The 14,560-nt window shown below is 42.5% G+C and overlaps 1 protein-coding gene across 9 annotated transcripts in view; it reads right to left on the bottom strand.

Annotated features, from left to right (window-relative positions):
* The window catches only part of LOC132382584 (A-kinase anchor protein 13-like), a 548,542-nt gene that overhangs the window by 367,001 nt on the left and 166,981 nt on the right, over positions 1-14,560 (bottom strand). For all 9 annotated transcript variants that reach the window (XM_059952931.1, XM_059952933.1, XM_059952936.1 and 6 more), the window contains exon 4: positions 13,522-13,669. In XM_059952931.1, the coding sequence (XP_059808914.1) occupies positions 13,522-13,669 (148 nt within the window). The remainder of the gene's footprint in view (positions 1-13,521; positions 13,670-14,560) is intronic.

Raw genomic sequence — 14,560 nt, 5'->3', positions numbered from 1 at the left:
CTGCCACATAACAAAAAATTTCATGAGATATGCCAGTGATATTAAACCTGATGCTCATTCACTTGTTAGCTTTTAGTGGCTTATACACTGCAAGTTAATGTTCAGAGTATCGGCATTCCCAAATACAAATCAGTAAAGGTCTGGCGATAACCACAAGAAATTCTGCAGGAACTCAGCAGGTCAAGCAGCATCTCTGAAAATGAATAGACAGTCAACGTTTTGGTCCAAGACCTCTCTTCAGGACTGAAGACCCCAGAATAAAAAGGTGGGGAGAGGGGAAAGAGGACTAGCTAGAGGATGATAGGTGAAGCCAGGTGGGTGGGAAAGGGAAAGAGCTGGAGAGAAAGGAATTTGATAGGAGAGGGGAGAAGGGGCAACCAGGGGTCTAGGGAATAATTATGGTTGAGGGGATAAGATATAAAAGGAACCATCTTAAAAATGCAAGAGCTGAAAATGTTTACAAAGGGCAGATGGGGTGGGGTAATGATTGATGATTGCAGGACAAAACTGGAAATGTACTTGAGGGAAATAAGCTTCGGAGCTGAGGGAAAATGCAGGGGATAACAGGTCTGGAGAGAAAGTCTCTGCAGATGCAGGACACTTGAGCAGCAGTCCGAAACGCTGACCGTTGATGCTGGTCTGCTGAGTTCCTTCAGCGTCTTGTGTGTGTCGCAGCTGCTTTAGCGAGATAAGAGATTGTACCCATGCTGGAGACCTTAGCAGCAGTCCTGACGAAGGGTCTTGGTCCAGAACATCAACTGTTCATTTCTCTCCATAGATGCTGGCCTGCTGAGTTCCTCCAGCAATTTGTGTGTTACAGCAGTTCTGGAGAGCTAGTGTGCCTGATGAGCTGTATGGCTTCCTGCAGTGTACTGCCTCCAACTTAAAATGGTTTTTGTTTTTACACAGAAACTTTGAGCCAACAGAAAACACTGAATTCTTCCAGGATTCAAAGATTCACAGTGCACTTATTATTTAAGTATGTATGCAGTATACAACCCTGAGATTCGTCTTTCTGCAGACAGCCACGAAACAAAGACAGACATGGAACTTGTTCAAAAGGAAACATTAAGTACCCAACACACAAAAAAATCTTGCAAACAGAAAAAAAAAGCGAAATACGCACAGAATATAAAACATCAAACCAGAGTCCTTGAAACAGTCTAGGAATGTTTGGTTTAGTTCAATTTAGCACTGTGTCATTTGTTGACTGCAGGCTGCAGAGCTGATCTGCCCCGATCAAAATCAACAAAATAGCAATAAAAAAAAATAACCAGAAACACATATAACATGAACTGCAGAGTCCAATCCACATACTGTGTCGATTAAACCCTGCCCAAGACCCTGGCATCCTCCTCTGGCAGTCGCGAGAGAGTGGTAGAGAGACGGGTTAAATTCAAAGAACTTCAAACAATTTCAAAGAGTATCTATCTTTTTATTTTGTGCTGATGTACATAGTTGCTTGTGAGCATCAAAGACTGCTGGCAGATTGACTTCCACCCTCATTGCCTGCAGTATAAAACAGAAACAGTAGGTGCCATGTACTTCTCTCTGCAGGCTGGTGTTACTTATCACAATACCGCAAGCTGTACAAACTGGGCTGATGGAATAATAATTCAGAATTTAAAACTACATTTCTTTATGTAGTTCTGCCTTCCAGAAAATTCAGAGCCGCAGTAGCTGCAATAGTTTGCACACAGAAACTAAACTGGATGCACTTAAGAAGTGAAAGGCTGTAAAAAACCATAGGAAATTTGTAAATTTCAGGAGCGAATTGCCCTGTGGCAAAACCTCACACACTATGAATGTAATTTTTATCACATTCAAAAAGGGATTTTCAAAGCCCATTTCGACTGATAAGTACCCAGATATAGTTTGGGATGGAGATGCCTATCAAAGGAGGTTTAAGCCACTTGGTCCATCCAGTAACCTTCTGGTCATCCTTGGGCAAGGTGTAGCACCGGTCACAGTCATGTGCAGCCATGGTAGTAATGGCAGCTGGTGCATATCACAAGTCCCGGTTATGCGACCAGGCAGACAATCTCTGGAGAGTACTGATAATGGCTGGGGTCACCCGTCTTGCAAAAGACACTGCCCAGAAGGTGGCAACGGCAAACCACTTCTGTAGAATTTGCTAAGAATAACCATGTTCATAGACCATGATCACCCATCCTCATTAGACACAGCACTTAATCATGATGATATTTTGGGTGGATCACTAAACAGAGATAGATCCTCCTGAAATCCTGCACAACTTTCTGACTCTATTTTGGGTCTGGACATTGATAGATACTGACGAAGACAGCAACGAGAACAAACACCTCATTGTGAATAGAATGTTCTATGAACATTCAGTAAAAAGAGCTTTCATTTACACAGTACTTTTAACATAGCACAAATTTCTCAAGGAAATTCTGAATGATAATATACTGATAAAATTATATATTACAAAATTATATTTTACAAACAATTTTCAGTCACAGAGTAAACAACACAGAAACAGACCACTCCCTCATCCTAAATCAAACGTGCCGATCAAAGTGCCCACCGATCATCATTATGTGCCGCATTGTATGTCACAGACAATCATGCTCTTCCATCTGTCTTTGATTTGATCATGGATGATTCTTTTCATTATCCATGACCACGATTGTTATCGTTGATGTTAACATCGTTGTTTATTCCCCCCCCCGTGACAGAGAGGGCTGGGGATATGAAGTTATCGTCGCTGTTTTTTTTTGTGAGGGTGGGGGCTGGGGCTTCAGGGTTTTTTGGGGTGTGGGTGATCTGTTCATTTTTTGTACGGGGGGGTGGAGGGTTTTGGGGTTTGCAAGTTTTGTTTCTTCTTCTTTTTTGTATCTGGGGTGGGGGGTGGGGGAGTGATGGCTTTTCTTTCCAATAGCTTCCAAGGTTTTTCTGTATTTTATGGTTATCTGGAGAACAGGAACACCAGAGTTGCATTGTAGATACATACTTTGACAATAAAATGAACCTTTGATTGTTCTTGGCAAATTTCTCTACAGAAGTAGCTTACACTACCTTCTTCTGGGCAGTGTTTTCGCAAGACGGGTGACCCCAGCCATTATCAATACTCTCCAGAGGTTGTCTGTCTGGTATCAGTGTCGCATAACCTGGACTTGTGATCTGACCAACCACTCAGACGACCACCCACCACCGGCTCCCATGGTTTCACATGACCCCGATCGGGGGGGCTAAGCCTGTGCCACGCCTTGCCCAAGGGTGACCTGCAGTCTAGCAGAGGGAAGGAGCACCTTACACCTCCTTTGGTAGAGACATATCTCCACCCCACCATCTATATTAGTTCCTTTTACCCGTATTTGGCCATATCCCTATAAACCTCACACTCAATGTTTTAGGAAAGCTTCTTCCCCACTGCTATTATGTTTTGCAAATTCAGAACATTAAACTAATTCTAAGGAAAATACGCGAGTCCGCGAATGCGGGTTTAACTTTGCGTTTACTTTAAAGCAAGGTGCCCTCGTATCACACAGGGGTGTGATGACATATGCATTTCATGCATTCATTCATATAACCCATCATGAATTACTTAAAGAAACAAGAAAGCTTAATTAACCAATATACATTCAAGATTAGTGAAATATTACTGAAAGGTTAAATGCACAACATCCACTATCAGACTTCTGAATGAACTATAAACCAACCATGAACCAGCTCACTACTTTCGCTCTCATTCTGGGCTACTTATTTAAATTATTTTCATAAAAATACACACAGTCCATATTTCTCACAGAAGCTTGTAGCATTTGTTTATTGTACTGTACTGCTGCTGCAAAACAACAAATTACATGACATACTGTAAGACAGTTACATTCAACCTGATTCCGATTCTGACATTTGCTCTCCATACACTGATCCGAATGTCTTTTAAATGTTATTGTACCTGCTTCAGCTACTTTTTCTGGCAGCTCCTTCCACATACTCACGGCCGTCGGTATGAAGTTGCCCCTCAGGTGCCTTCTAAATCTTTCCCCTTAAATCCATCTAGTTTTTAAACCATATGGTTGCAAATTGTTGACAGACTTCAATAACGCCAATGGTCATGATGGGCACAGCTGAAAATTGAACCTTAGCTGTCCTATCCATCCACAACATTATTACTTTACCCTATTTTTTAAAAAAAAGAATTTTGTGACAGGAATATTTAACTCTGCTTTTAGAATGTGTCATTTGGGCTTGCAAAGAGAGTGCCTTGAGGTAGCAACATCCATCAAGGAGGGTCCTCACATCCAAGACATGCTCACTTTTCATTACTACCATCAGGGAGAGGGTACAGAAGCCTAAAGATGCACATTCAATATTTCTAGAAACAGCTTCTTCCCCTCCACCATCAGATTTCTGAATGATCCATGAACACCATCTCACTATTCCATTTTTTCTGCAATATTTATTGTAACTTAACGGTATTTTTTTTTAATGTATTGCACTGATGCCACAGAGCAGCGCATTCCACAACATATAACAACCGTCATTCTGATTCATTGATGCCTGCCAGGGATGTAATTAATCATTCCTATCTGTGCTCCCCTCACCCAATGTTTCATAGTTCGGCGATGCTCAGAATAGAAATATTTTTCCCGATTATCATCGATGTTCACCCTATTTATAGATTCCAAATCCCCTCCAAATCATCTCGGATATCGCTACAAACCTCACACTCAATGTTTTAGGAACAACTTCTTTAACCTGGGGTCCACAGATGCCTCGATTAATAGTGAGGGTCCATGGCATAAAAAAAAGATTGGGAACCCTTGGGCCAGCTTTAAACTTGAACTTGCAGGAAACTCATTTCCTCTCAGCACTTACAACCAATTTTAAGCACAACATTATCTCATGGGCCCCATCACAGCAAGCAGATAAAATCTAGGACTGTAATTGGTTTTTTGATTTAAACTAAATAGAAGCAGTCCCAAGACAATGCTGCACATGGTCTAATGATGTTGCCTGGCCTGCTGAGTTCCTCCAGCATTTTGTGTGTGTGTTGTATGGTCTAATTCAGGCATGGGCAAACTACGGCCCACGGGCCATATGCGGCCTGTTAAGCTTTTTAATCCGGCCCACAGAACTTGATGAAATTATATTAATAAACCTTGTTAACGTTTTTTCCCCGCAATTCTGGCATTTTCCCAATAGATGATGCACTCTATATACATTGACCTTTGTTGAGGTGCAGCGTATTACTCCACATTTGCGCTTTACTCTTTGTTTGGGTCGACCTATTTGTGTGAACAGGCGTTCAGCGTCATGAACATCAACAAAGCCAGCCACAGATCCAAGTTAACTGACCAACTCCTCAGATCCATCCTGAGAATCGCCACAACAAAACTAAATCCAGACTTTGATGCACTGGCTAAAAAGGGAGACCAACAACATTGTTCCCACTGAAATTAAAAATAAGTTTCTTCGTTGTGTTATGTAAAAAATGCATTTGAAAATATTTTTTTCAATAAGCCTTACATGTTACATGTCATTTCTGTTAAGTGATGGACATGAATAGTGCGCAGGTGCACGTACGTTCTCAAAATAAAAAATGCGCTCCAGATCAAATAACGCGCTCTGCATACTGGTGCGCTGTCATTGTTCTCTCTTTGTGCTGGTCGTTGTTGAGTTGTGGCACAGGGGACAATTGAATAAGAAGGAGCAGGACAAGTAGACCTGCATCTCCTACCGTTTTTGAAATAAAGACAGTCAGGAGGAGAGTGATGATGATAATATCTTGAAGGATAACAGAATTTTCAGTGCTTTAAAATAATAACTGTTACTATTAAAAAAAAGCTGTATTTTATTCATTTAATTTTCAGTGTTTTAAAAGTCATTTCAATAAATAGCTAAATACCATGGGACTTCAAAGACAGATATTTTGTTGTAATGCATTTGTTCATTTTCAATTGAAATTAAAGCACATGTTTTCTACATATCCCATGATATTTTATTTTCCCTTATGAGGTGTATTACCAAAACACTCCGTCCATCTGCTCCTGGTCCGGCCCCCCTGTCAAATTTTAGAACCCTTTGTGGCCCACAAGTCAAAAAGTTTGCCCACCCCTGGTCTAATTGTTTTGTTTAGGGTAGGGAAGGATGGCTGAGGTAAGGAGAGACTGCATTAATTGCCATAGGCTAATTTCAGGTTAAGTCCCATTCAGCGATGCTCTGGGGCACATACGCCGGTGTTTGGAAGGACTCAGCTCTATTTTCAGAACCAGCTTCTCCTCCTCCAACATGGGATTTCTGAACAGACAATGAACCAATGATCAACCAGGTGTTGGACTTCGTAACCGACAGACCTCATTGTCAGGATGCATAACGCTTCTTCCCTCCCCATTATGCTCAGCACAGCTGCCTCCTAGGCTTGTGTGCAGAGCCCACTGCTGTACATTCTACCCATACATGAGTGCACGGCTAAATACCCGAGTAATCACATTGTTAAGTTTGCTGATGGCTCATCATGAACAACAATGAGATGGTGTAGAGAAAGGAGATGGAAGAGCTCAAGGCCTGGTGCCAGGCAAGTAACAGCTTGCATATATTTCATATTTATAATTTAGAGTATATTTTATGTATTCACTTTACTGCTGTCACAAACCTGATTCTGATTTAGTGCCTCCATAGCAGACAAACTGCCCAAGTTATACTCTGCTGCGAAGGTGCCAGGTGTGGGGACTCTCCATCGTAAAACAAAAAAAAAGCTTGCCTAAATTAAGTTATTTCATTTATTAACTTAATTCCACTTCCTACCCAAATGCTATCAACCAAAGCTTCAAAGGTAACAAACTGTTTAGTGTGAGCACAAATGCAGAGCTGACGTTTGGAAAAATTGACAATGCTGAGATAACAGTCCATAGATACGTATTGGAAAATGGCCTTGGATAGACTCGTTGATAAACAGGACATGTCAATCATTTAATGACCAACTACTTCTGCCCCAGTTCTGATAAATACTGTTGATTCTCCAGACTCAATTACACAGCAGTTTGTCAGGTCTGTGCTCGGCTACACACTGCAGATCCAACGACAGGCAGGCGTGAGTATCAGCAGCGAAGGGAAATTGTCTCCAGCTATGATGCCCACTTCAAATGTCAGTGATGAGGGCATTTCAATGCTTGGCTGATAGTCATAGAAGGATTACTGATTTGAAAATCCAGAATCAGAATCCCGGCTAGCATCACTGACATATATTGTGAAATCTGTTGTCGTGCAGCAGCATAAAAATTACAATAAGAACAGAATAAATAAGTAATAGAAAAATAGTGTTCATGGAATACTCTCGCATCTGATGGCGGGGGTGGGGTGGGTTTGTGGGAGAGAAGCTATTACTGAAGTGTTGAGTGTGTCTTCAGGCTCCTGCTTCTCCTCCTGAAGGTAATAATGAAGACTGCAGGTGCTGGATGGTGAAAGTACTTTTTGAGGCATTGCCTTTTGAAGATGTCCTCGAGAGTGCGGAGGGCTAGTGTTCACGATGGTGCTGGCTGAGCTTACAGCCCTCCGCAGCTTTGTCCGATCCTGTGTACTAATTCGCACCTCCATACCAGATGCAACCACTCAGAACACTCTCCACGGTACATTGGTAGAAACTTGCTAGAGTCTTTAGCGATGTATCAAATCTCCTCAAACTCACAACAAAATATAGCCATGGGTGTGCCTTCTTCAGAATTCCACCTGTATGTTGGGCCCAGGATAGACCCGCTGAGAAACACACACAAAACGCCAGAGGAACCCAGCAGGTCAGGCAGCACCTATGGATGTTTCAGTCCTTCAACAGGACTGAGAATTTGACACCAACTACTCACCCCCAGTATCTTTGTTTGGTTTTAAACTGGTATCCTTTAAAATAATCTAACACCTGATGCATAATAACATCAACCTCTCTGCCCTACTGTGCAACAATACTTAAAATTCTTAGTGTTAACATCTGGGATGACCTGTTCTGGGCCCAGCACGTTGGTGACATTACAAGGAAGGCAGGAGGGCAGCCCTCTCCAGTACCTTAGAAGGTTAAGGAGTTTCAATGTGTCACCAAAACTACAAATAAACTTCGACAGATATATGGCTGACTATTTCCTGACTGGTGGAATCGGTAGTACAGTAATTCCAATCCACAGGAACCCAAGAAGCTGTACAGAATAATACTCAATACATCACTGACTCATCCCTTATTATCATCAGTATTATTTAAAGAGGCATTGCCTCGAGAAGGCAACACCATTCAATTACCCCCATGATCCAGGCCATTTCATCTTCTCGTCAGGCAAGAGGTTCAGAAGCCTGATGGCCCACACCACCAGGTTCAAGAACAGGTACTTCCCGTCAGCTATTCCGTTCTTGAACCAACCTGCACAACTCTGTCACTACCTCAGTGTAACAACTCAAATGTCACAGTATAGCAACATTACGACCACTTAGTACAGCAGTGAGTTTCTTGGTCTCATTGTGTCCTTCCTTATATAATTTTGTATAGTTTATGATTTTCTTGGGCATGTTGTATCTCTAATGCAGAAAGTTGTAAACTGGGCCAGTTCACCACAGGCTCTAGCCTCCCCAGCATCCACACACCTTCAAAAGGTGATGCCTTAAAAAGGCAGCACCCATTATTAAAGAGCCCCTTGATCCCAACTCAATCCTTGGACTGTGTTGGTCACTGATGCAAACAATGCATTTCACTGCATGCTGTGATGTACATATGACATAAAGCTAATCCTTAAATCTTTATATTTGCACCCGGAAACAGCTCAACAATCAAAGTTGCTGTAAGCATTGTAAGTTGGTATTTGAACTCAGATTTCTAGCATCTTCAGTCTCGTGTCTCCATTTTCAGCTCTATTATAAAGTCTTTTAAGGTGTGCCTACTTAGTCTCCTTGACAGTTCTGTGAGACCTTCTCTCACTGCTCCCACCCCATCTCCCCATGATCTCTGCTGCTCTCTGCCTCCTCATTCCACCCCTTCCCCCCCCCCCCACCATTTTACACCAGCCATCTCCCCTCTTTCTTTACAATCCTGATGAAGGAGTATTCCTCTCTGTTGATGCTGCCTGACCTATTGAGTTTCTCCAGCTTCTTTGTGTGCTGCTCCATACAGTCATTTTCAAAAATAAATTGTTATAGAAAAAAAACAATTCAGGGCCCTCTTGCCCCTGTACATCAAATAAAATTTGTGCTCGAAATCTATGAACTATTTATTTCAATTCAGTTATAACTCATTTACAAACTCAATTAAATAATCTATTTATTTTTATTTATTGAGATAAAGTATGGAATAGGCCCTTCTAGCCCAATGAGTAGTGCTGCTCAGCAATGTGATTTAACCCTAGCCTAATCACACAATAGTTTACAATGACCAATTAACCTACCAACTGGACTGTGGCAGGAAACTGGAGCACCCTGAGACTGTACAAGTTTCTCACAGACGGTGGTGGGTTTTGAACCCAGGTTGCCAGTACAGGATAATCAATCATGCTCACTGATACCCTGCACCCTCAATGTCAGAGCACAGGGCAATGAAGACCCATTGGCCTCAATGCCTATAGTGCGGGTATTGGTTCTTAAATACTATTACTATAGGGTGGGTAATAACTATCCAAAGTAGTGCATTGAGCAATTTGACATTCTTTGCAAAACTAATATTTTTCTGACAGAATGGATGTGCATTGATTTCTAAGAGCAACACACGCAAAGTGCTGGAGGAACTCAGCAGCTTCTATAGAAATGAATAAACAGCCGACGTTTTGGACTGAGACCCTTCGTCAATGCTGGAAAGGAAGGGGGATGAAGCCAGAAGAAGATGATGGTGGGGCGGGGGGGGGGGGGAGGACTACTACAAGCTAGCAAGTGATCGGTGGGGGAGGAGGCAAGCAGGGAGGTGATAGGTGGAAAAGGTAAAGAGCTGGAAGTGAAGGAACCTGACAGCAAGGGATAGTGGACCATGGGAAAAAGGGGAAGAAGAGAAGTCGAAGGGGGGGTGTGGTGGGCACAGTTGGGGTAAGTGATAGGCAGGTGAGAAGATTAGAGATGGGGGTGAGCCAGATTGGGTGAATGGAAGAAGAGGGAAGGGGGGGGGGGAATAAATGACCAGAGATTGATACCTGCTGAATTCCTCCAGCATTCTGTGTGTGTTGCTCTGGATTTCCGGCATCTGGTGCTTAAGATTTCCTAGAGCATGAAACATAGTGACTGTTTCATGGACAGTGGCTCGAGGAACAAAGTAATAGCTAGGAAGAACGGGAGGGAACCATCAACATACAAATATGGGAGAGGTCAAGGAAAGATCCTTGGCGAAGAAATAAGTGAGACAAAGGTCAGAGCTCAACCCAGCTGAGATCATTGGGAACACAGAAACAGTGTGATGATTGCCCATTTAAGAGGCTGGTGATGATGTCAGTGAGGACGACTTAATACACTGAAATTCATTTGGGAACACATCATTTCCTCTGTAAAAAATATATTGCAAGATCTAAGCAAGAAGCACTGACACACAGTGCAGCAGTTCTGAGACAGGGTCAGTGGAGTAACCAAAAGCATTCATGGCCCTGCACCAGAAACATCAATGACACTGGTAATTTTTAGCTTCTAACTGGGGATAGTGTGTTAAAGGGGAGTAGCGCTATACCACGGAGAAAAATGCCCTTCAGCCCATCTAGTCCATGCCAAACTATTATTCTGCCGAGTCCCATTGACTTGCATTTGGACCACAGCCCTCCAGGCTTCTCTCAATTATGTACTTACCCAAATTTCTCTTCAAACCCACATCAACCACTTCAGTTGGTGGCTCATTCCACACTCATATTACCCACTGAGTGAAGCCTCCCCTCACGTTCCCTTTAAAAATTTCAACTTTAACCTATGACCTCTAGTTGTCTCCCTGAACTTCAGTGGAAAAAGCCCGCTTGCATTTACCATATCTATCATTCATAATTTTGTTTACCTCTATCAAATCTCCCATCATTCTCCAAAGCTGCTGGGAATAAAGTCCTACTCTGATTAAACTTCCCCTATAACTCAGGTCCCAAGTTCTTGCAAAATCCTTCCTAAATTTTCTCTGTACTCTTTCAATCTCATTGATATCTTTCCTGTAGGTAGACAACTAGAATTGCAAAAAATATTCCAAATTAGGCCCACTGACGTCCTATACAACTACAATGTCCCAGCTCCCATACTCAGTACAGGTTGAATCTCCCTGATCTGAAATGCTTGGAGCCAGAATTTGGAATATATAATGAGATAGCTTGTGATTGTCATTGCTTCCAACTCTGAATTTCTGTGTTACTGATAATCAGTCTCTGTCTGACACATGTTCATCACATACATGTACAGTAAAAATTGGTTCCTTAAGGTTATTATGGCTGGTGATGGTTAATGAGAACAAGCTCCCACTATCTATAAAATGCTACTAATGGCGTGTGCCTCAAATAGCCTCTGACAACCAGGTCCTGCTCCTGGCCTTCACATGTGGCTTAGCTACTAAGCCCAACAGAACCGTTTCTACTGACAGGTAGAGGGGCACCGGCACCTTAAAAACAGTCACTTCAGGCAGATGGGGCTTGGCAGCTCATCTAGAAGGAACACTCTGATCTCACACCTCTGCTGCCTCGCGGCTATACCCACCCGTGGGAAAGCTTCGGGAGTCAACCCCAAGGGAAAAATCCGGAGCTGGAGTCCTTAAGGCAGTCCAACATCGAGTTCAATGTGGATTGGCAACTCCTGTGATGCTGCTGGTACCAAATCGCATCCGTTTCTGCCGTTCATTAGGTTCATCAGAGGCATGGAGAGAGGGAGCTTGCTTTTCATATCGCACTGCCCAGGCTTGAGAAACCTAGACTCCTAGGACACAATATCCACGGTCAACTCTGACCGAAGGAGGCCTCAGACTCAGACTGCAGGTGCAGAGTAACAGAAGCAGCACAGCTGCATTGGTGGAACACCTGGATCAGCTGTTGAACAACAACAGCATGCCTTTAGTCTCCACCTACGATGCCGTGTTTTGATTAAAAGGTTACAATACACTGTATTTGTATTTTACTTTGTCTTTTAGGTTTTATGTAAGGTATAAAAACTATTGGTATTGTAGACTTGTTCTGGTATCAGATTTTCAGCAGCAACAATTTTCACAAACTTATCGATGAGCTTATATGCTGCTTCCTGATCAGCAGATGCTTTATCTTTCAAATATTTTAAATCTTTAAAAATGTAATCTATGCCTTTTCTTAAATTTTTGCAACCAGCCTGGTGAATATTCACGATTACCTTCAAATTTCAGTTCATCTTGATAGCTCGCTGCTAGTTTCGAATAGTGGCATACATTCACTCCAGGCTGACAAATCTACTCTCGTAATAAACGATCGAGATCCTCACTTTTCACTATATGCAGTGTTTTACTATTTTTCATTCATTTCTGTTCATTACATGTGTGAGGTCTATGATGCACAGAAACCTGTATGTCGCCTGGGAACCTTGCCAGCACCTTGTGGAATTTACCATTCGCAACGTCAAGTCAGTGGTCAAAAAAAATTTCAGATTTCTGAGGTTTTTGCAATCTGATATTTCAGATAAGGTACTTTAGTTTATGAAGGCCAAAGTGTCACAAGTTCTCTTTACAACTCAATCTACAGTACCATGCAAAGTCTGAGGCAGGTAGAGTATATATAGCTGAGATGCTAAGACTTTTGCACAGTATATAGAACACTGAAAACCTACAGCACAATACAGGCCCTTCGGCCCACAAAGCTGTGCCGAACATGTACTTACCTTAGAAATTACCCAGGGTTACCCATAGCCCTCTATTTTTCTAAGCTCCATATACCTATCCAAGAGTCTCTTAAAAGACCCTACCGTGTCCGCCTCCACCACCGTTGCCAGCAGCCCATTCCACACACTCACCACTCTCTGCATAAAAAACTTGTCCGATATCTCCTCTGTACCTACCTACAAGCAGCTTTAAACTGTGCCCTCTCGTGTTAGCCACTTCAACCCTGGGAAAAAGCCTCTATCTACACGATCAATGCCTCTCATCACCTTATACACCTCTCTCAGGTCGCCTCTCATCTTCCCAAGTTCACTCAACCAAACTGTACAGTACTATAGTCATTTTATGTATTGCACCTTATTGCTGCCATATTAAAAAAAACAAATATCATGACATACGTGAGTGATGATAAACCTGATGTGGGTCTCCACGGGGGACTAAGAGTGGGAAGGGGACTGGGAGAGGGAAACCACAGTTGGGAAAAGGGGAAGGAACTCCTCCTCTGCCACCTGTGTCACACCTCTCCAGCCATGCTCCACCTTTGCAATTCTCAAAGTCCTCCCGCCAGATTTACGAACTCATTCTCCGCCCCAACAGACAAGCACCATGCAAAATTCTTTGGCACCCTAGCTATATGTATGTGCCTACAACATTTGCACAGTACTGAATGCGCGATGCCACTTTCAAGTTATTTCCATGAAAATAAGAGAGCTAAGTGAAGCAATAAGAGCCAGGATAATATCACTTACCAGGAGCGACTGTCTGCAAAGTGTTCTGGTCCACTCTCTGTGTGCTGGTTAAATGATGCTGACTGGAGCCAGAGAACATAAGGTAAAGGGCAACATCCTTGTCGACTGTGTGCTCCTCTCCCAAGAGTACAGAGAGGACAGACTTGCCCTTCAGGAAAGGAAAAGAGCAATTATAATCAGAACCAAAAACACAATACGACATTCACCATGAATATCATCAGTTGGAATGCTAAAGCAAATTTGTAGTTTTGCCACAAATACTTTCTTCCAAAGTTTGGCTCATTTATAAACTATGCAGAAGCCATTTGACACATTACTCGAGTTTCAGCTGAAAACCTCTGCATTATCTGATAATGTACAGAGTCCTAATCTGATTAACATCAAACCATTCCAAAATTAACATGCATCACAGGACAGATCTCATCGGTTCTTGACGAGAACCTTGCACACGGTTTCAAGGAACAATAATGCTGAACTACGAGCTTGTCCTAAAATAAACAAGCATATCAATCGTTTCACCTCACTCTACAAAAAGCAAAGCAAAGCAAAGCCTTTTGTTTATTGTTATCACTGCATCTTGATAGATATCTGGTCTATGTATCACTGTACCTACAATCTGCAGTTCACCAACATCAATGATGTTAGTCACATCTCCATACCAACACTTCCATCAATCAATTGACTCAGCTCCCAACTCCAGTTATTTGGACATAGTCCAGGCTGACCTTCCACTACGTCGATTCAGAGGTGCTGCACTGCGAGGACTGGTGCTACTTCCTCAGAGGAAGCTGCTAAAGGTCCTAGAAATCTTTTAAGATGTTGGAAAAGACTTGTAGCTTGGGTCAAGGATGTTGTTGTTGAGTGGCTCACTGAGCTGGCTTGTCATCAAGGCAACTTTGAATGAAATGTTGGTGATCTACATTGTTCACCTTTGATGTGTCCTGTGATTAGTCTGTTTGTGTGTGTGTTTGTGTTGGGGGGTATATGTGCCATTCGATTGGATTATATAATCGGTAACCAGTAGAAATGGCACATATAT

The sequence above is a fragment of the Hypanus sabinus genome, chromosome 28, assembly GCF_030144855.1.
Source record: "Hypanus sabinus isolate sHypSab1 chromosome 28, sHypSab1.hap1, whole genome shotgun sequence".
Lineage (NCBI taxonomy): Eukaryota > Metazoa > Chordata > Chondrichthyes > Myliobatiformes > Dasyatidae > Hypanus > Hypanus sabinus.
The sequence above is the reverse complement of the archived record's forward strand: the minus strand, read 5'-3'. Positions and strand labels throughout refer to the sequence as shown.